Below are 19,967 nucleotides of genomic sequence, written 5' to 3'. Positions count from 1 at the left end.
TTACACTGTCAGGTTCTGTCCAGTCAGAAACAAGAAGTGTTGTCTCTACCCTTTCCGTAATCTGAAATGTCTTTGTGTTTTGTCGTTGTGTTTTGTGAAATGTTGTGTTTTGACCTTCAGGCTATATAAGTTAGATGTCAATACTGTGTGTCAACATGACTTTAGGCAGTGGTGTAGGGAGGGAATCATCACAGTGATAGATAGATAGACAGATAGATAGATAGATAGATAGATAGATAGATAGATAGATAGATAGATAGATAGATAGAATTGGCTGTAGGTGTGAATGTGAGTGTGAATGGTTGTCTGTTTCTCTGTGTTAGCCCTGCGATAGACTGGAGACCTGTCCAGCCCCCCCCCCCCCCTTCACAGGAACAAGAGGATGAATGAATGAATATATATATATATACTCATCGGCCACTTTATTAGGTACACCTGGCTAGTACCGGGTTGGACCCCCTTTTGCCTTCAGAACTGCTTTAATCCTTCGTGGCATAGATTCAACAAGGTACTGGAAACATTCCTCAGAGAGTTTGGTCCATATTGACATGATAGCATCACGCAGTTGCTGCAGATTTGTCGGCTGCACATCCATGATGCGAATCTCCCGTTCCACCACATCCCAAAGGTTCTCTATTGGATTGAGATCTGGTGACTGTGGAGGCCATTTGAGTACAGTGAACTCATTGTCATGTTCAAGAAACCAGTCTGAGATGATTCGCGCTTTATGACATGGCGCGTTATCCTGCTGGAAGTAGCCATCAGAAGATGGGTACACTGTGGTCATAAAGGGATGGACATAGTCAGCAACAATACTCAGGTAGGCTGTGGCGTTGACACGATGCTCAATTGGTACTAATGGGCCCAAAGTGTGCCAAAAAAATATCCCCCACACCATTACACCACCACCACCAGCCTGAACCGTTGATACAAGGCAGGATGGATCCATGCTTTCATGTTGTTGACGCCAAATTCTGACCCTACCATCCGAATGTTGCAGCAGAAATCGAGACTCATCAGACCAGGCAACGTTTTTCCAGTCTTCTATTGTCCAATTTTGGTGAGCCTGTGCGAATTGTAGCCTCAGTTTCCTGTTCTTAGCTGACAGGAGTGGCACCCGGTGTGGTCTTCTGCTGCTGTAGCCCATCCGCCTCAAGGTTCGACGTGTTGTGCGTTCAGAGATGCTCTTCTGCATACCTCGGTTGTAACGAGTGGTTATTTGAGTTACTGTTGCTTTTCTATCAGCTCGAACCAGTCTGGCCATTCTCCTCTGACCTCTGGCATCAACAAGGAATTTGCGCCCACAGAACTGCCGCTCACTGGATATTTTCTCTTTTTCGGACCATTCTCTGTAAACCCTAGAGATGGTTGTGTGTGAAAATCCCAGTAGATCAGCAGTTTCTGAAATACTCAGACCAGCCCGTCTGGCACCAACAACCATGCCACGTTCAAAGTCACTTAAATCACCTTTCTTCCCCATTCTGATGCTCGGTTTGAACTGCAGCAGATCGTCTTGACCATATCTACATGCCTAAATGCATTGAGTTGCTGCCATGTGATTGGCTGATTAGAAATTTAAGTTAACGAGCAGTTGAAGTCAAAGCTAGTAGAGTTCCCCCTGGTGACTGGCTGCAGTATAGGTCATTGGCTCCACCCCCTCCAGGTTAGTGGATAGGTGTCAGGGTTTAGTCAGAGAATATATAAGGGGAGAAGTTCCACTCTCAGTGAACTTCCGGCTTCTGAACTGTTCGTTACAATGGGACTTAATAGAGAGTGGCGAGGCTCTCCGTAGACGGGCTCTGGTTTAGTTTCTTGGGTTTCTGTTTATTGTATTTTGTCAAGTTCTTGGTTTTTAGTTTTTCTGTTTCCTGTTTTATTTTGTCAAGATCTTGATTTCCTGTTATGCGTTACTCCATGTGTTTTCCCTTTTGAATAGGTCATTGGTTTCTCGTTTCTTGATTTGCTTCACCTGTGTCTCGTCCCCCCTCTGTTCCTCGTGTGTATAAATAGCCCTGCCTTCCCCTTTGTTCCTTGTTGTGTCATACTGTTTGTCTGCCACGTTCATGTTCCATGCGACAGATGCCAAGTTGTAGTTTTGATAGCGTTTTGATTTTTGTTTGTTCTTGGATTTCCTGCGACATCAGCCGCGCTTTTGGTTTTGTTAGCTTTGTCTCTTTTTTTTGTTAATTAAAAACCCTTTTTCGCCTACCCCTGCCTCTTAAGTCCTGCATTTGGGTCCTAAATCTCCAATCCCCGCTACCCTACTTGACAGTATGACAGACAAGGAACAGAGGGGAAGGCAGGGCTATATATACACACGAGGAACAGAGGGGTGACGAGACACAGGTGAAGCAAATCAAGAAACAAGACAAGGAGAAACCAGTGAACTAATCAAAAGGGAAAACACATGGAGTAACACATAACTAAAAACTAAGAACTTAACAAAATACAATAAACAGAAACCCAAGAAACTAAATAGGACTTAGCCCAAACTAAAACAACTCAAAATACATTTTTTTCAAGGACTGTTTCTATAATTTTAGGTAGTTAATAGAATGTTGATGCATACTCAAGTATCCATTTTCAGATACGTTTTAGTTATTGAAGTAATTTGATGCTATAGAAACAGGATGTGACATCATGATGACTATAAGTTGCCATGCCAACTGCTCTGTGAAGGAGGGTTGGAAAAAATAAATAAATAAGTACAGTGTATAATCCGTCATTACTTTGTGACTGGTGGAGGTAGAACCGAGCACATATCAAATGAAAAAAAATCATTGGTTATCATCTATAATATGGCTCTGCGTGGCTACACTCTCAAGTCTGGAGCCAGAGTCTGTATATCCCTGAGAAACATAGCATCAGTTTAGCCAATGCACTTGAGGATGCATTGTCCATATTTATAAACAGTCTATGGTAGCACTGAGTAAAAAACAGCCTCTACTTTGATATGACAGAATTTGGCACTTTTACATTTTATTTTACAAATATGAATTAAACAGGGAATAGCACTTGTGTATCAAAACAAAATATTGGTGAAATGAACGAGTTCCGCTGGATCTAAATCCCTGCCAAACGACTCCAAATGACACTAAAGTTATATGGGTGAGTAAACGATCGTATTTTATGCCAGAAATAAGGTCCAGGTTGAAAAAAAATGTAATTCCCCTTTAATGTGGCATTAAACAACAGATTGTTATTACTAAACGCACCTTGAGTCAATGTTTAATTAATTATTAAGTTTAACACTTTTAACTGTTTAGCCTGTTTAGATATAGTAAATCTCATGAGTGGTTGACACATAGTTCTTCGTGTTGGAATTTTGTTGTTTATAGATAATCAGCCTCATTATAAATCTCATTAAATAAAATGAACACAGTGTACATAAAAATTAAATTCGTTCAATAATGTTGTTAGGTCCGATGTACACTGACACACTATGGTCATATACCTTGTAACGAATTATATTATAGTTGCAATATAATAATATAATATGGGCTTGAAGTGCTGTCTCCCAGCTTCAATCTGATGGAATTCACATACAAATTGGAGCTTTAACTGTTTATTTTTCATGGGACCAAACATAATTGGGACAATTAAAGCATTTTAATGGACAAATGTGCTATATTTCCTTATTTATTACTTTAAAAATTAAGCAGAAAGCTCTATTGTGAATTTCAAGTGCTCATTTAGAAAGCTTTCCTGTAAGCTCATAACATGCCGCCAAAGGATCCTTCACTGTGGTGAAAGAGACCATCCTTAGGTTGTAAAAACCAATTGAGTGCAAAAGAGAGATAGAAACAACATTAGGAGTGGCCAAATCAACTGTGTGGTATATTTTCAGAAGATGAACACACTGGTGAGCTTAGAAACATGAAAAGGCCTGGTTGTCCATGGGAGACAGCAGTGGTGGAGGACTGCAGAATCCTATCCTTTTTCCTTCTTTACGTTGGAATGCTTGTCTCTGTTTCACCAGGGATAAGTTTCAAAAGAAGAGAAAAATACAGCATCTTCCATGTGGTGGGCATTTTAGTAAAAGTGAATACAGAGGATTCGCCACAAGATGAAAATCTTTAATTCAAAACAAGAATAGTTCAAGAATACTCCATTAGATTTAGCTAACAAGAAAATAAAGAGAAAAAGCAGTTCTGTAACACTATACCAACCTGTACCAGAACAATGGGTAAAACCCAGTGTACGTACATTGATTACATGGCAGAAGACAGAAGCAGCTAGATGAATTTTTAAGTGTACAGCAGTGCCCTTTCTGTCAAGCTTCGAACAACTGCAGCAAAACTGACTTAACAGTATAAATGGGCAATGGGCAAAGAAATGTGCGAATTTAAAGTACCAGCAGCCAGGCTTATACAAAACTGTATAGAAACTGGCATCTTCAAGTTACGTGGGTGAGAACAATGTTTGAATGCTTGTCTCTGTTTCACTAGGGATAAAATATGTGCCTACAGTGATTCACAATTACCAGAATGCATTTAACTACAGACAATGATTGTAATGATTTGTTTTACCTTTTTAAAGGCTGTATGTCACTTTGTTGCCATTGCTTTATATACAGTGTTTAACCATGTTTGTGCATGCACCAACTACGTGGAAGATGGCTGTGGTAACAAAATGTAAGTGGTGACACAGAACAGAGGACTGTCTGAATCCCCTTCTGTCTGGTTTAGGATGTCGAGATTTGAGGGACTCTGGGGCTTGTATCCACTGGAGCTTAGTGTAGGTGTCTCCTCTTGAACCTCAACTCCTGAATTTGTCTGCTGATTCCCTGTCTGCATTATCAGGTTATATGACGGATTAGAAAATAAACCTCTCAAAGGAGAAGCTGGTAAACCCGACTGAGACTTGACAGCTGTGGTGTGTAGGGTGAGGGGTGGCTGGGTACACATTTTCAGGTCCTTGTTGTAGTAATCTTTAGAAGGTTGTACAAATGCAATATACATGTCCTCCTGGCTTGCATAAGCGGTCAGAGGTGCTCCAGATTTATAATGCAGTTCTGGAATATCCATGATATCTGCTTCACTGTGGAAACTCTGATCCATGTGAAGTTGTTCACCCTGAAAAACAAAGTTACACCATATTCATAAAAAAAAAAATATGAGCCGAATGGAAACATCAGCATTCTAATAACCTCACAATATTTATTTGGTGCTAAAAAAATAAAGTTATTATGAATATGATTTGATCTAAATGCAAGGGAAGTGTTTTGGGGGTAACATCATGCTCCTGAATAAAGATAGACATACATCATACCCCCATAGTTCAGTGCAGAAAAACTATGGCTAGGGTGAGGTGGAATAGTCCTACTTGTGTTAGAATCAGAGGATTAGCTGCACTGCTTTTACAGTTGAAGTGAATGTTCATGAATGGCAGTCTGTAGCCTATGAGGCAAGCCCCTAAAATGCTGTTTTTTGTGAAATACACCTGATGTCTGCTGCCACTGCTAAGGACAAAGGCCTACTGCAGCATAATATTTGCTCTGCTGAGAGGGTAACTGGTTGCAATCCGCCTTCTCTTCAGGACCCACACACCTCCCAGACACTGAAGCAGGCAGGAAAGATTGCAGCCGACCCCTCTCACCCGGGACACTAACCTTTTGAGCCACAAGAACTGTTTCATTCCATTGGCAACTGGACTTGAAAATAACCTCCCACATATGTACTCTCTCACAGACTTTTTAAGTTGACAACAAATTCCTCATATGTGTGAACATATGTGGTGATAAAGAGAATTCTTATTCTAATAGTGATATCACAGTGACATCATCTAGGAGATTTTCACAGGAGACACAGAAGAGTTTAGCTGTTTTCACAGATTAACTGATGATGAATTTTACATAAATAAAATCAGTGGTGTCCCCCTTTAAGCCATGATCTTGAAAACGTACCAATCGTGTCAACCACTTGTCCTTCAACACTGGTGTTGGTATTGGAGGGTAGATTTTCTGAGTGATACTGTTGGATGCAAGAATGCAAGGGAATAAATCTCAAACCAAGAAGCAGATTACATAGAAAATGAATGTGCTGGCTTGCTCACCATGCCGAGTGTCTATAGCAGAGGATAGTGATGAAGGAAAGGAGAACAAAAACTGCCCCCAGGGAAATAACGACTGTCTTGATCAAGTTATCAGCTGGTGAGGACAAACAGCCCAAATAAGTATTTCAAACAAAATTACAGAGAGTGATGACAGATCATATCCAGTAATACGGTCTGAAAAAAAAAAAGAAGTAACATACTCTGAGAATTCAAGGTCACAATAATAGACGCATTGCCACATTCTCCGACTGCTGTCTGTGCCACGACTGTGAATGTGTAGGATGTGATTTTCAGGTTTGTTGCAGTCAGGCTGGTGGCCTCTGGGTTGTCTAAACAAAGAGAGAGTGACTGGTATTACAATGGTATTATCTTTATGGTCACTGCATAACACTGAATAAGACATAAGACATGACACACTGTTTATTTATCCCACGTATGGGAAATTTCCTTGTCACGGTAGCACGGAATTTGGCAAAAATATATACAAAAAACAATAATGAATTTGACAGGAAAATTAAAAAATAAATAATAAAAAAATAAAAAAACTGAAAAATATATACAAAAAATAAAAACACCCTGAAAAACATATAGAGAAAAATAGAAATATAAAGACATTCTGTATGTACATTGTGGTGGATGGAAACTTTACAAATACTTTACTTTTGTTCTGTATTCAGGACACAAACATCAAGGTTTGTAAAGCTGTATTTTGCAGTCTCTAATCTGTCCTGTGTGTGATGATAGATTAGTCCCAGCCATGCGTTATATTTATATTTTTTTCCAGACTTTTAAATTCAATTACAGATTGTTATTTTATAATTTTGTATTGTTTAGTTGTTATGTGTCAAAAGTCAGTGTTGTGCATGATCGCGCTCAATGAACAGCGTTCATGAACTGTGATCTGAACGCATAATTTTTCTAACTGTGAGCGTAGACGTGGGTTTTGCTCAATCTAGAGGGAAATAATGACGTTAACCCCCATTCAGGAAAAAAAGAAAAAAAAAATTACGACAGCTGTCAGCCAACTTGCAATTTATGGCATACAGCATGACTGGTGAAACTGAAAGAGAAGCCGCCTCTGGCACCACAGAAGCAGCTGATCCACACAAACATTTAAGTTATTTCCCAGTATATACAGTCAATGTTATTCAAAAAATCAGTACAGATTGTCACAAAAGGGTTGGCAGGGGTTGGGGTGCGGACCCAAATGCAGGACTTGAGAGGCAGGAGTAGGCAAAAGGGGTTTTAATTAATAAAAAACAAAACTTACAAAAACTAAAGACGCTGCTGACAGGGCAGGAAATCCAAAAAGCAAAACTCTAACACACAAACAAATCTATGACGTAGCATGAAACTATGGCAAGGAACATGAACAATGACATGAAACGAGGGAAACATGCAGTATGACGCGACAGAGACAAAGGGGAAGGCAGGGCTATATATAGACATGAGGAACAGGGGTGACGAGACACAGGCGAAGAAAATCAAGAATCAACACAAGGTGAAATCAATGATCCAATCAAGGGAACAAAAAGGCATGAAAACAGGAAATCGAGAACTCAGCAAAATAAAACAGGAAACAGAACAGAAACAACTAAACACTAACCATGACTATGAAAACCGAGAACTTAATACAATAAACAGAAACACAGGAAACTAAACCATGACGGACTAAGACATGACAGAACCAAGAACGGAGGACATTACAAAACATGACAGAAACTAAGACATGACAAAAGACATGACGAAGGACAAGACATGACAAAAGACGTGACACAGATCCTGGTGGAAAAAATATCACAGGCTGGGAATGGATGGGCAGGTCAGTCAGTGATTCTAATAAACAAGTATAGCTTGAAGCTGCTCATTTAAAAAAAAAAAAATGTGCATGAACTGTTCATTTTGGAGTCTATGGACAATTAAAAAAAATGTTAACTATGAACTTAAACTAATTCACTTTTATCTATGTGAACTGAACTTCGAACTAATTCTGAAAGTTATGATGGCAGATTCTAGTGTGCCTGTGCCTGCTGAGTGAATATCCTGATAAGTGGTGCTTTTTGATGGTAAACGACTTGGACTAGCCACAGAGAAAGAGGAGTGCTAACACTTACAGAGCTAGCCAGATGCTAAAGGTGAGTCAACAACTGACGTCAGTAATGGCATCAGAAATGGATCCATTATTACTTTCAGATTTTACATATACAATTATTGCAAGACATGCAAAAACGTTTAATCAAAAGAATGCATCTAGATATTTGCAACCACACTTTAAAAATGTTAATGTTCAAAAAAATCTCTGATTGTAGATTATATAATCTGTATGTCTACAATCGGAGTAGTTTCCATGTAGTTTCTTATTACCAATCCAAGAATGTGAAAGACCTAAAGGCTAAACTACAGCAGAAATCAAAGGTTCAGTTACTGTTTGTGGTTTATGTATGTGTTCATATTTCGTTACTGGTCTGACTGATTGCATTTTTAACATTTTGAGGAGCTGTACCATCATTCTGAAGTAGAACTAATATAAAGAGTCATAGGGAAAAGCAAGAGAGTATGCAAAATTTTATGGGACTCAGAAGACTATGATATCTTCTGGGTGTTATTCTAAAGTGCTGAATATTCATTTTGAAGTGGAATTTGATTTTTGGAAAAGGGGAGTTTCTTACAGGGAAAGGAGAGAAAATACATGACATTTTATGGGGCTTTAATTTTGAAATCCAACATAATAGAGAATCTCTTCTTTTAACGAGGCCACTTGGATGAGTGGTGAAACATCTTCAAAAGGAACTGAGAATGCTTTGTAATCATTCAGTATATAATTGTAAGTAATCCACATTCAATGTTTTTATTTTTGTTTTATTTGTAATTTACTAGTGTTCACTGCGAGACATCACTTTTATTTTGTAGCTTTTGCATACATTTCCTGCAATGCTTCAGTGGGATCTGGCTTTGACAAAATTTGACTATTACTTCAGAAGATAGGGTGATAATATTTTGTCCACCTATTTCTTTATATTTCTGTCTCAGTAATGTATATTTGTGTTTGATTGGGTTCTCTCTGTCTACTTTCAGGACATACATTGACTTACGCAGAAATGTAGACAATTCTGAGGGATGCAAATACTTTCTAGCAGCCCTGTAAACCTATAATCATGCTTGGTATGTGCAAAAGTTCATTCCGGTGCCAGTATGAGTTATAGTATGAGTTGTTTTCTACCTGAAGGTGAGATATTGGGGGCCTACCCGGGTCAAAAGTCAAAAACAAGCTGTACCTGTTGAGTATACTCATTTCAGCCTGAGCACCAAAGTAATATGGAATGCCTGTCTGGTGGCTGGTCAAACTCAGAAGGGAAAATACCATAAATACAGTATGCAATCCCTGGCATCCTTAAAAGCTCTATGACCAATGGGTCTAAGGTGTTACATTTGTAACCACTTTAGAGAGGTAACACAGTGTATTGACACACCCTGCGCTACACTTGTGAGGTTAGTAAAAACATTTTCAGCAAACAAAGGCTCTCAGTTAATTTCTTTGTGTGATAAGAAGGTGAGTTTGAGCTTACCAGTTTTCACTTTAGAGACTGTGCTATACTTGTCCAAACCGTAGAGAATATAGCCTTGGATAAAAGCAGTCTGTTCTCTCAAAGGTATCGGATCCCAGGATACCTCAACATTGAAGTCTTGTTGTTTAAATTTCAAAGATTTGAACAGCGGGTCTTCTATTCCTGGAAAAGTGACTTGAATGACACACGTGGCATTTTTAAGCACCAATACTTTGTGTGAGAAGTAGTAAAATTCTGGCTTACTTGTCTCTTTCACATATCCCTCCAATCTCTCCAGTAGCACAGGAGCTCTTTCGGTGCAGGCGTATATGGACAATAAGTACCGTACTCCATCTCTAAAGTTATCTTGGGTGAAGGAATAACGTGTTGAAATATGAGCAATTGTGATGTTAGGCGCAAAAGTTTTGAAGGTAAAGAAGAGGACTTACTTGAAGATATTCTGGTGTTAGTTTTATTGGGAGGTACTTTAAGCCACTCCACAGTGCCATGCCCAAAAGGACACCAGTCTACTACATAACCACAAGTAGCTTGAAGACTGGCAGACCAGGACAGATTGAAGCTACTGTTGCTGCCGGTGATCCAAGAAGTGTTCACTCTGGTTCTATCTGAAAACAAAGACTTTTTAAGTGTTAGATTTGACAAGCAATTACAATGAGGTGCAAGGAATCCCATGCAATAGGGGCATGTGCCAGATGTTCCCAGTTCATCCTAACTATGTGTTTGGGACTTTCAACTTGTATGTGTTCTGGACATACGTCCATAAATGTGATGATACGACTACAAAGTTTATGATTGACCTTGGGCCTAATGTGCTCTGGTATACACTCTGAGCCACTTTATGCTCAAACATTATGTTTGTTACGGACAGTGAGTGGCCGACACAGTCCAACATAACACCTATGGTTCAGATAAAAGCAAGCAATTCCCGATCAATCCCCTCCAATTTACTCCACTGTTGAGGAATTTGTGGTTTAGGTCTCCAAGAACAGCTATGGAGTAACTACTTCCAGGAGTCCAGAATAAAGAGTAAGCTCTGTAATTAATTATAGGTTTAATTACAACAACATTAAAACTGTGGCATATAACCTGTTATTAAGGATGGACTAATCTGGTTCAGTATCATAGTGTTGATTAAGGGTAAACTATCCTTGAGCATGGAGAATAAAATAATTGTGAAAGTTCAGAAAGAACTATATGGTAGAAGCTAACTAGGTCATACAAACATTCTTAATGCCACTGTACTTGATGACACATCTTTGACAGTTGTAGCAATGATGCCTAGAGTTATTTCTGGAATGTCTACAATTTAGTTAGTAAAATGACTCATGAAGCCATAACTACTGAGAGTTACAGGAATAGGTGGCTCTTTTTTTCCTGCTCATTTTTTAAGGAGCTGATTGGCAGATATAGATTCATTTTAAAAAGAGGGAGCTGTTTTCTGTTTTCTCCCCTGTTGCTGAGTGCAGGTACACCTTGTTCTAGTCTGCCTGGCTGGTTATATGTGTCTTGTAGATCTTGAGGTTAATTTCCTTTTAGATGCTGGTCTTTTGTGGTCCGGTACTGGAACATATTCAGGTACCACTGTGTTGTTTAGGCCTTTAGAGGGTCAAACAACCGGAGGGAAGTCCCTCAAGACATTGACAGTTTATATAGAAGTTTTCACAGATACCTGCCATAAAGTGCTTTACATGAAAAAATATTGAAAACTGGAGTTAAAGGCAGCGTAAAGATTGTGCACATTAAAACTTATATGTTTGTAACATTTGTACATTACATGTAAATTCAAACTACACATATTTCAAACTTGTTGCATTGCTTTCCAAAGAGTTCCAAATTTCTTAGATGTAATGTGTGCAGCTCTTTTAAAGTCTTACCTGGACCAAAGCTAGGAATGTTGACAATTGATGTGGGTGAGCGGCCATATATGTTTCTTGCGGTAACTGTGACGATATGCTCTTCACGTGTGTCCAGACTCAGTGTAAGATTGTGCTGGCTATGAGACACTGTTTGGTTTTGTTGATCTTGCTCACTGGTCTTTGTCCAGGCCACTTGATAGTCTATGATGTTTCCATGGCTTTGCTTGTCCAGCAGTGGCTACAGAGAGGTAACATCAGGAATTTAGTTTACCTGGCATACTAAAATCTAAGGAACTGATGCCATGGTCATCACTACTCTCTAACTGTTGAAGATGACTACAATACACAGATCTATGTCACACAGAACCATGTGGTGGCTGCCCTTGAAACACAATCAAAAGGCACTATCAAAAATAATGGCAGGTGATTGAATGAACCATCAAACTATTACCATCTAGCACAGGCTAACTGCAGTCAATTCAATCAACAAACTGTTTAGCGTCGTAGAATAGTTTCACTTACTTTCCAAAAGATGACTGTTTGGTTTTCCATTATCTGCATCCACACATCGGGAGCATCTGGAACTGTGGTGCAAGCAGAAATTAAATATCTGTTAAATTTTCAATATTGATTAAAATATTTGCTTTTTAAAATACTTACCATCTCCCTTTGTGGTGAATTTGACATTTTTACTCCATTCACTCCATTTCCAGAAATTTTGTGAAGTTCTGCATCGTACTGTCATATGATATGTCCAGCTCGGTGTCAGATCATTGATAACTGTAAAATTAAGGCCAACTCCAAAGTTTTCCTTCTGAGAACACAAAATGAACACGAATTATGTTAACCTGTTCCAGTGCAGCATTTTAAGTTAATGAGCAGATGTCTCACCCTCCACTCACTATTGTATGTGTTTCACCATCGCTAACGTTTACTTGGCACGTTATATTGATGTTATGGTATTGCAGCACAGTCCACCTCCACTCCAGACTGATGTTTCTGGCATTCACAGATGATGCCGTCACTCTATCCGGAGCAAACATGTGTACTGAAACAAAAGACCACAACAATCTGCTGAATGTGCTGAATAAATGCAGTTGAGGCTAGAAGTTTACAAGCTAACTGGTTGAAAAAGATTTTTCAACTTTTTTTACTTACAAACTGTAGTGTTAGCCAGTTGGTAAGAACATATATGTTATGCCATGTTATGTTATGTTAATAACATAACATGGCATGTTATGTTAATTTTTTCCAATAATGATTTCACTTATAATTCACTATCACAATTCCAAATTTTCAGAAGACTATGTCTTTAAACAGCAAGCTACTGATGGGTTGAGGACCTTCTGCGGCCCTGTACAGCTCTCCTAGAGTAACTGCCTGTCTCCTGGAATCTCCTCCATGTTCTTGACACTGTGCAGGGAAACACAGCAAACCTTCTGGCAATGGCACGAATTGGTGTGCCATCCTGGAGGAGTTGGACTGTCTGTGCAACCTCTGTAGGGTCCAGGTATCGGTCAGAAAAGATAAGGAGGGAAGAAATGTCAGGGGCCTCCACCTGTAAACCCATTCTTGTTTTGGGGTTTGTCTCACCGTTGTCAGTCTAGTGCACTGTGTTATTTCATTAACACCAAAGCAGCTGAAACTGATTAACAACTGCCTCTCTTACTTAACTGACCAGATCAATACCCCAGAAGTTAATTTGACTTGATGCTATACTCCGACAAGTTTGATTTATCCTGAAAAACAATTTCCAAATTCCTGAAGGTACCATGTTCATCTCTGCGAACAAAACTACACACCATGGAACCATACATGGGGCAATTATGGCGGGTTGTACGCAAGCAAGACACTAAACCCTGAGTTGCTCCCAGTGCTTGTACTGGTCTGTGAATGTGAGTGCGCTTTAGGGAATCACTGAACAGATGTGTCATTATGATCGTGACTGAGCCACAAGAGCACAGCAACAGCAAAAGACCACATGAAAACACACAAAAATGGCTATATCCAAGTAAAACAAGTCCTACACATTAACATAACCTAAAAGGTTGCTCAGCAAGGAAGAAGCCATTGCTCCATAGCTGCCAACTGTAAGGCACGAGGCAACATCATGTTTTGGGGGTGCATTGCTGCAGGGGGGACAGGTATGCTTCAGAAAATAGATGGCATCATAAGGAAGGAAGATTATATGGAAATATAATCATGGGTCTTCCAAATAGACAATATCCCAAAGTTTTGATAGAATGGTTAAAAGAAAACAAGTCAATGTATAGGACAGGTCTTTGCACATCCCTGACCTCAGATCCTTGCAATTTATAAATTGCTCTATAGAGCAAGAAACGTATGGAAGGCCAACGAAACATTTGAGCCAAGTTAAATCATTTTAATGCAGTGCTATTGAAATGCTAATTTCTGACCCTCTGGAACTGTGATATAGTGAATTCTCAATAAAATGTAAAGTGTAAAATGGATAAGGAAAATAATTTTTCTGTTAACAACTGCTTACAGACAGATTTTACAGACTGTTTTTACTAGTGTTGTACATAAAGTAGATGTCCTAACTGACTGCCACAATATTTTTGGTTAACAAGAAATCTGCAGGGTAGTTAAAAAAAATATAAGTTATTACTAAAGTATTACTCAGGTGTATAAACATGTAAGCATTTTGCCACAGAAACTATTCATTTTTTATAAAATTACCTCTTTTAGTCAGGTCTGCCCTGTCTTGGAGCTCCACTTGTCCAAGCTTATTTCGTGCTAATAAGGTCCAGTTCCTTTCGCCAACATCGACTTGCATTTTATTCAAACATTTACCCGGTAATCCATCTGTACATGGACTGAAACACAAAAATAACATATGTTTTTTTATATATGTATATTTATTTTTATTTCTTTCCCACAACAAAAAAGAGACCACCGTGACTACACCTGCAGTGTGGAAACTAAGAATGGTATGAATTGCATTTTGTTTTACCAACTATCCACTAAATAATAAATAAAGTTGTATTGATATGTTTAAATGTCACTTAGCAATACTCCAAATAACTTCAGCACTCAAACCACGACTGATATGAGTGACAATTAATGTGACAATAAAATGCCCACAACATTACACTACCAGCAACAGACTAGATGACCTGACCTGCCATCAATAAATCTGTCTCGTGTTTTTCCAGTCTACAACTATCCAGTTTTGGACAGTGTGCCCACTGATATTTGTTCTTGACAAACTGTGGAGGAACCTGAATTTGGTTCTTCCACAGTTGTTCAACTCAAGGGTGGCTGTGTGGTTATCTGAATCACCATAGCCTTTCAATTAGCTCCAACCAGTCTGGCATTTATCTTCCCACCTGTGTCATCAGATTTGTTTGGTCTACAATATGAGTGGCAGCAGTGATAATTACACAGACAATTCAATCTTCCTAATAAAGTGCTCAGCAGTGGTAACATTTCATAGTTATTTACTCTGTTGCTTGCAAAATTAAAATCCTTGTTTCCACACGCCACCTTGTGGTTGTACCAAGTATAGTTATATTATACCTTCTAAGTAGCTCATAAACCGTTGGACTCTTGAGGGATAGGTGAGTATGTCTTCCTATTGTCCAGTAACATTCAACTGATTCGAAATCCCGGGTTTCACATTGAAGGTCTCTGTCCGCAGGTGGGTCTGATATATTGCAAACACAAAGAAAAAAAGAGCCAGGATTTGTAAACAAGAGGACTTTTTTTAACTCGAAATATCAAATGCTAAGTCATACTTACAGCCAATATAAGCACACGCCCCAGACATGTTTCGGTTTGTTTTACATATTACATTGACACAGGAACCGGACGCAACGTTCGGTTTGAGAGTCAGAACATATGTCTGATTGCTGATCTTGACAGTGCTCATTTTGGTGTGGTTATAATGCATTTCGTCAAATGTTTGACCAGCTGGCAGAATACAGCAGAAGGTGGCTGTGCTGCCGGCTTCAAACACTCTGTCAGTTGGATAAACACGTATTCTTGTGGAGCCTTGGTTCCCTGTAAAAGCACAATGATAAGACAATAAGCGTGTACAAATGATGACATTATGAGGTTATTTGAGACTAAATCTAACCAGGAAGAGTCTGTTCTTGTGTCCATGGAACTGTATAATTGTGGTTTTGGAGACGGAGTCTGACTGAATGAGAAGCACAGTCCAATGGCAAATTAGACGTCCAGTTCCAGGAATGACTAGATCCAATCTGGTCAGGTGTCACACGAACTTCATCCTAAAACATTTTCACGAACAAGTTAGAGGTATAATAGGTTTGTTTGGCTGTTCTGAAAGTGTAGGTTGTTGATATGGAACTCTTACATAATGTACTTGCTTGTCTTCTCTGAGAACCACCACCTCATAGATAAGCCCATCATGCAATGCAGAGCATAATTGGTCATCTTCCCAATTTAAAATGAGCGTGTCATCAGACGTGGTAAGAGTCAGATTCCGAGGTTGACATTGCCAAAGACCTGAGGAAAATGACCACAAGACATTTTAATAGGAATATGCTTGTGTAGTCCTGTGTTCCATGAAATAACACATAAGGATTTTATCAAATTTTAGATTTTGCTTCAAAGCCTTAATCAAACAAAAGGTGGTTACACAATTATATTCTGGCCTCATCAACCAGTCTATACCCTCACGTGTCACTTTTTTGACTGCCATTCAGTTTTCCATTTATAACCACTATATGGGTAGTTGCTAAATAGCCTACTGTATAAAGGCCATGAACTAATGAAACCGTTACCTGCTGCAGCTCAGCCTCTCCAAAATGTATTATTCAGGTGCAAATCATTCTCATAAATCCCCATACTCACCGGTATCAAACATCCTGGTATATTTACATGAAACCCAGCACAGACCACATTATAAAAAATATCCCTCTTCTTAGAGCAACTCAACAAATGAGCGAGACAACACCTCCTGCACAATCACATCAACAGCCAGGTACAGTAGTTCAGCAGTGAACTCCCCACTTTAATTGTAGAAAAAAAAATCATTGTTGTGGGTTCAAGGATTATCTTATTTTAAAAAAACATATTTGTCTATTTTACTACATATTGTTAGGACTGTGAGTCGCGTGTCTGACTCCCTCCTGTAGACCAGCCATGACTGTATACCAGCCAATAGTTGGAGGAGACTGGCTGAACTGGCATTTAAAAGGCCTTTGTTGGAGAAGACACTCACTCTCCTCTTTTCCTGTAACCCATCAAGAGTTGAGCCACTCCACTCTGGCTGTATGGTTCACTATGTCTGAATTTACCACCGCATTTCTGTCAAGTAGGGGCGAGAAGCAGTTTTGCTATCTATCTATCTATCTATCTATCATCCTCCACACACACCGGCCGTTCACCTGCTCTGTACAGAATTTAACCTGAACTCACGTAGAATAAGAAGTTATTTGTGTGGTTCACTAATAAAAATTGACGTTACCGCAGTTGTTTAAAACTCGATGACTGGTGGTGTTGATGTATTTTTTAGACCACTGAGATTTACAGTTATTTTAAGAGAGTTTGTCAAAACCTGAAGAAAGGGACTCCAGACGTGACGTGAACTAGCTTAATTTTATAAGCGCTATAGCTGACAGTTAAATTGCAACTGTTTACTGTAAATTACATTTATTCGCGGATACTTTATTTACATTTGTCCACAGAATACTACATCTCAACAGCTTTTTGTGTAGTATTTCTGCACAGGCTGCTGCTATTTGTTACTAAATCCAGCGTCCGCGTTAGTAATTTTAAGACATCATATGACTTGCAATGTCAAGAAACCTCTGGACAAGGGGTCGCAGTTTGACTGTCAAACTATGTATCACAGATTGTATGCTAAAAACGCTCTTTACTTATTGTGACATTTCTAACTTTCCTGAGCTGACGACTGGGAAGGTATCATGGCATTGATGGCAATGTTTTTACACTATTAGTAGGCCTACTCTTCACAGCTGTAAAATACATTAAATACTTCGTATACTTGCTAGCTTTAAGACGTTAGTAGATGACATGCTCACCTGTTTTTTGTCCATTCCCACTTTGTGTGCTCTTACAGAACAGTGAGACCAGCAATATCCATGTGATCGTTATCATCCTCCAAACAATCACAGTGGACATTTTTTGATAGAAAACGCAGTAAGCTAATGGTGGTGATATCTATGGAAATACATTACAGTACTGTGTCAGTATCATTAAAAAGCATGTTCCTGAGGCAATTACTGTATAGAGGTGAAAATACAAAGACTTACATGAGGATGTCCGACTGGTGAAGGTTCGGAAGGGGTAAAAACAGAAGAAAGTTCCACTGTCAAGTTACTCCTTGAAGCCACACCCGCCAAATCCCGCAAGTGAGACATTCTTTGGAAATCCATTTGCCGGAGGAGTTCAAAATGATTGTGAAATCTATGGGGATTTCAGTGCAGGAAATGGAGCAGCTGCCTTCTCGTAACTATGAGTCAGAGTAGCCAAATTAGACACAATACTTGCACTCGAATGTTTTCATGGTTAAAATTTAGGACTGCATAAAAGCAATTTTTTATTGTGTATTATTATTATTATGCTATTATTTGATTTCGATTACACATCAGCCAAGGGAGTGGGCTCACTCACAATTTTGCCTAAGAACACAGCCATGAATAAAGAATGTATGGCCTACCAAAACATCCTCCGAGAGCAACTTTTCCCAAACATCCAAGAACATTTGGTGATGAACAATGCCTTTCCCAGCACGATGGAGCACCTTGCCATAAGGAAAAAGTGGTAACTATGTGGCTCGGGGAACAAAACATCGAAATTTTGGGTCCTTGGCCAGGAAACTCCCCAGACCTTAATCCAGTGGTTCCCGAACTTTCTCTGCTGGGGCCCCCCTTTGGTAGGCTACATAAGAAAATCTTCACGCCAAAAACTTATCTTACCATAACTTACCATATCGCTTCATTCATTCCATCTAGAGGGTGACACGGGAATCAGTTGTCGCTCCAATCCCATCCCGAGCCCACAAAAATACTCCCGTCATATCCCGATCACGTGACTTGTCTAACTCTGCTGAGGTCTTGAAAAAAAGGGTCAACACTGCAAATACTGACTCTTTGCATAAACTTAATGTAATTGTCAATAAAAGCCTTTGACACTTATGAAATGCTTGTAATTATACTTAAGTATAGTAACATCAGACTAAAAGATCTAAAAACACTGAAGCAGCACTTCGAGAAAACCAATACTTGTGTCATTCTCAAAACTTTTTGCGACAGCTGTAGCTAAATATATACACTACCGGTCAGAAGTTTTAGAACACCACACTTTTTCCATTTTTTTACTGAAAATTATTCGGTTTAGTGTCTCATTGCACGCTGAAATGAAAGCATAGAACAAATAAGCAATTTGAGTTGAAAAAGAATATATTCTAAACTTTTGACTCATCAAAGTAGCCACCTTTGGCAGATATAACAGCTGAACACACTCTTGGCATTCTTTCTACAGTAGAAATCAAATATTCTTCAGAAAGTTCTTCTCAAATCTGTTGCAGAAGTTCCCAGAAATGTTTGACACTTGTAGGTTGCTTGGCTTTCACTCTTCTGTCCAGTTCATCCCAAACCAGCTCGATGGGGTTTAAGTCTGGAGACTGTGCTGGCCACTCCATGTTTTCAAGCTTACCATCTTGTTCTCTTTTCCTGAGGTAGTTCTGGCATAGCTTGGACTTGTGTTTTGGGTCATTATCTCGCTGTAGGATGAACCTCTGACCAACTAGGCGCATACCAGAGGTTATTGCATGGCGCTGTGGAAGCCGTTTTGGCTCAGGGTGCCTCTCACTCTGTACAAGTCACCAACCCTGGATCCAGCAAAACAGCCCCAGACCATCACACTTCCTCCTCCATGTTTGACAGTTGATGTCACACACTGTGGAACCATCCTCTCGCCGACTCAGCAGCGTGCAAAGATCCTGCGTGATGAACTGAAGATTTGAAATTTTGATTCATCAGTCCATATTACCCTCTTCCAGTCTTCAGTAGTCAAATGGCTGTTTCATGGCCCAGGCGAGCCTATTTGTCTTATTCTGACATCTTAGCAATGACTTTCTTGCTGCAACTCATCCTGTCAAACCTGCAGCTCGAAGTCTTCTCTTCACAGTTGAAACTGAGACTTGCTTACTACGACCACTATTAAGCTGTGCTTGAAGCTGTTGTCCTGTGAGCCGCCCATCACGCAAGCTGTTAACTCTCAGAAACTTGTCCTCTGATTCAGTTGTGGCTTTGGGTCTGCCAGACCTCTTCCTGTCAGCCATTTTTAAGTGTTATGGTGGTCTGTCTCTCTTCCATTGTTAATTGCCTTTTTCTCGCCATTTTTGTAGCAACACACTACTTTCTGCAGTACAATACTGTTCACCTGATGCTCATGAGGGTCTGGTACCACAGTATGTTCCAACACTGCTTTTCTGCGGACAAAGGGGGTTGTAAGTAATCAAGAAAAACTGGAACAC

At 39.5% G+C, this 19,967-nt stretch overlaps 1 protein-coding gene across 4 annotated transcripts; it reads right to left on the bottom strand.

Moving 5' to 3' along the window:
• Nucleotides 1-4,014: 4,014 nt before the first annotated feature.
• LOC311507710 (leukemia inhibitory factor receptor-like) lies at nt 4,015-18,888 on the bottom strand. 4 transcript variants are annotated; one of them, XM_084572163.1, is made up of 20 exons: nt 18,416-18,888; nt 18,147-18,230; nt 17,740-17,939; nt 17,509-17,647; nt 15,816-15,967; nt 15,576-15,729; nt 15,239-15,499; nt 15,017-15,143; nt 14,177-14,313; nt 12,379-12,524; nt 12,137-12,290; nt 11,999-12,060; nt 11,495-11,714; nt 10,049-10,225; nt 9,864-9,965; nt 9,621-9,782; nt 6,255-6,383; nt 6,055-6,148; nt 5,906-5,972; nt 4,015-5,075 (listed from the first exon to the last, which is right to left on the bottom strand). In XM_084572163.1, exons 3-20 carry the CDS (start codon nt 17,860-17,862, stop codon nt 4,605-4,607), a joined length of 2,877 nt encoding a protein of 958 aa, XP_084428289.1. In that variant the 5' UTR covers nt 17,863-17,939; nt 18,147-18,230; nt 18,416-18,888; the 3' UTR covers nt 4,015-4,604. The 4 variants fall into 4 exon arrangements, with proteins under 4 accessions (XP_084428289.1, XP_084428287.1, XP_084428290.1 ...); XM_084572161.1 differs by having other exon boundaries at nt 18,147-18,888; XM_084572164.1 differs by lacking the exon at nt 18,147-18,230 and having other exon boundaries at nt 17,740-17,753.
• Between the last annotated feature and the right edge of the window lie 1,079 nt (nt 18,889-19,967).

Source organism: Chelon labrosus, assembly GCF_963514085.1.
Source record: "Chelon labrosus genome assembly, chromosome: 22".
NCBI lineage: Eukaryota > Metazoa > Chordata > Actinopteri > Mugiliformes > Mugilidae > Chelon > Chelon labrosus.
This window is presented reverse-complemented; position numbering and strand designations above follow the sequence as displayed.